This window comes from Octodon degus, unplaced genomic scaffold (assembly GCF_000260255.1).
Source record: "Octodon degus isolate 3935 unplaced genomic scaffold, OctDeg1.0 scaffold00240, whole genome shotgun sequence".
NCBI classification, from domain to species: domain Eukaryota; kingdom Metazoa; phylum Chordata; class Mammalia; order Rodentia; family Octodontidae; genus Octodon; species Octodon degus.
The window spans coordinates 994,521-997,521 of record NW_004524816.1 but is presented as its reverse complement, the minus strand read 5'-3'; the positions used below and the strand labels follow the sequence as shown (position 1 = coordinate 997,521).

Sequence of the window (3,001 nt, the reverse complement as noted above, 5' to 3'; positions counted from 1 at the left end):
TCCTTGAATAAGTTACTATGAGTTCCTTCCTACTTATTCTAATGTATGTAATGAGTCCATTCTTGACAGTTTCCAGCCGGAGTACAAACTGCTAAGTTATCATGGCCCTGATTCAACACGGCGGAATCCCAGAACAACGGCTTATCATCCCAGAGACCACCTCCTCCTTCACCCCCACTCCACCCCAGAGTGCACCCACCTTCCTTTTGCCTTTCCAGTGCCACGAGGAAGACCCCAGTCAGCTTCTTATGTGTCATAAACCCACCCCTACCGAAGTTCACAAAGCCTCAGCCTTCCTGATCTCTGGTCCCAGGATCCCGCCCATCTCCGCACAGTCCTCTCCCTGTCCTCAGAATCTTTTACTTCCACTGCTCTGCCACTCGAGAAAACCCTAATAATTATAAATTGTGGGTGAACGGGTATTTTTTATCGCCTCCGTTTACTTTTAATCCTCATAAAATTTGTCACCAATCTACAGTACTCTGGTTCTTATTCCCCCAAAGTCATTTGAATTTGGTGCAATCTCACCAAGTGTAAAGGCCCCTTTTCATCTGCAGCTTCTCTGCTATTTCAACAGCTAATTTCTTCGGAACTTCAGTGAGGCCGACCGTCTTCCTACAGGTGTGCATATTGTTTAACAACTCTAGCTTCCACGCTGCCCTCTGTGGTGTAGGTGTTCTCAGTTTAACCTTCAGCCTTAGGCTCTTTCCTGTTTACAGCTGTTTCCTCTGGGATTTCATGCATTCCAGTGATTCTAATCTCTTCTTAATGTTTAACTTGCCTTCATTTTCAAATTCCTATTTCACCTCCTGAAAATCTAAACAAAAAGCCACTGATCTACTTCCAATTAATGAATATGTTTATGTACACTCTTATAGTCATTTGTAGTGAATCAATTTCTCCTTCAACTAATTCACTTTCCTAATTTTCCAAATTACTATCACTCACAACAGTAGCTGCTTAGTTATCTCATGCCACCAAATTTAATGATTTTTCTCTTTTAAAAAAACTAAACAAAAAAAGGGGATACAAATGAAGGACCATTTTGTATCAGTATATTCAAAATAGTTAGGATACATATACAGCTACTTTCTCTTAATTCAGTGAATAGAAAGATTTGTTGTAATAGTGTTTGTGGACAGGATCTCATATCTGTATCTTGTACTATGAATAACCACTAAGAAGACAATAACATGCAATGTATAAATTATTGAAACTGGGGCTAGGGAGATAGCTCAGTATGATAAGTACTTGCTTGGCAAGCACAAGGGCCTGAGTTCAATCCCTGGTTCCGCCAAAAAAAAAAAAAAAAAAAAAAAGAGAGAGAGAGAGAGAGAGAGAGAGAGAATCTTATCTGTCTCTCTGTTTACCTACCAGAGAAGTGGATTTGTGCCTCCTCATCCACAATTTTTACCCAGCCTCTTTTGGGACCAAGATTTTCAAATGAGCTTGTCACCATCAGGGTGGAATTTCTAATGCTGATATGTAAACTACTGTCTATTTGATCATCTGGACATTGTGCTGTTGATTCATGCTGATCAGCCTTGTATTCACATATATAGTAACAAATACATTAAAAGTACCAAGCATGAAAAAATAAATAAAAATTTAAAAAAATTTTTAAAAATTAAATAAATTATTGAAACTGTCCTACTAATCGGTTTTGTAACTATCTCTTGCTGTTTGTTTCTCAATAAAATTACTTTTAAAAATCTACCATCCATCCAATTGTAATTTTGCAGTATTTCTTGGATTTGTGGCTCTTCCTGATTATTAGTAGTGCTGCCATATTAAATTCTCATCACTTTGAGCAGATTCTTGAAAATACTATTGTATGTGGACTTCCTATCTCTGTTCTTCAATCCTTGCTACTAAATAAGTCAAAACAATACCCTAGAACACTTTGTCAATCAGAACTTGCTTAGTAAATTACAGCGGCTACCTATTTTTGTTCTGTTGTAATGACAAGTTACTGAAGCTATTTTGGCAACTATTTGACAATTGACGAATAATATTATGAGAAGATTCATCTGCCCTTGCTTCATAAGATATGTGGAATGGAGGGACACTGCTTGGATAATTAGATTCTAGGTGAGGAATAAGGTGTAATAGACTAGGGCGGTATGATTGGGGATGAAAAGGAGCAGATTTGGAGGAGTGATGTTACCAGCTTGTGTTTCTGAGAGTTTATAAAAAATTACAAAATGAGAGGTCTTTAATATTTCAATACTGTAAGAGATTATTTACTATTATAACACCAATTTGATATGCTGTGAATATTACTACTAGAACATAGCACCATAAGACACATTTTACACAGTGTATGCATTTTCTAATTTTAAAAACACATTACTTACTTTCAAGTAATACACAAGTTACCATTCACAGCTAAAGCAAAATCTTTAGCTGTTGCTATTCCCGATTTGTGACTCTTATAATGGCTTATCTTGAAATACCTTCCAGTGTTACTAGTAATATTTGAAAGGAGTCGATATTAGAGGATGAAATCTTGAGAAGAAAAAACTTTCTCTGTGTAGAACCAGTCCAAGAGCTTCTCCCTCTGGTCTTGACTCTTCTATTTAGTGTTTGTTGTACAAAAGCGTTCTTGGAATGTGTTCAGTGTAGTCCCTCTTTAAGTACATTGTCAGGGATTGTGGTTCATGTCTGGATGTTCCCCCAAAGAACACAGCTCTGTGGACTCAACAGCTGTGGCCTTCGGGAGACACTGGATCGCGAGGGTGTACTAGTCATTAGTGGGCTGGTTGATAGCTAAATGAAATACCAGGAAGGCACACAGTCAGCACAGGTGAGTCACTGGAGGAGTTGTGGTCCCATTTCTTTCCCCATGCCTTCAGCTCTTTCTCCCCTGCAGTGTCCTTCTGTGATGCCACCCTACCTTGGAGCCAGCAGGCTAAAGCCTGTACAAACTGTGAGTACAATAACCCTTTCCTCCTTTGACACTACCTGGCTTTATGGTTCAGAAGCCTTTGGAACTGGTTTA

General features: G+C 38.5%; 1 protein-coding gene across 3 annotated transcripts in view; it reads right to left on the bottom strand.

The window, feature by feature from the left end:
• Positions 1 to 668, bottom strand: part of Phyhipl (phytanoyl-CoA 2-hydroxylase interacting protein like) — a 75,071-nt gene extending 74,403 nt beyond the window's left edge. Inside the window, exons 1-2 of one of the 3 annotated variants that reach the window (XM_023706129.1) lie at positions 529 to 668; positions 211 to 391 (exon numbers count right to left, since the gene is read on the bottom strand). Coding sequence is in view for 1 of the 3 variants with exons in the window: in XM_023706128.1 (XP_023561896.1) it covers positions 444 to 456 (13 nt within the window). In the remaining 2 variants the exon portion in view is untranslated. Of the gene's footprint in view, positions 1 to 210; positions 392 to 443 lie in introns of all 3 variants that reach the window. The other 2 variants (XM_023706128.1, XM_004645877.3) reach the window with 2 other exon arrangements.
• Between the last annotated feature and the right edge of the window lie 2,333 nt (positions 669 to 3,001).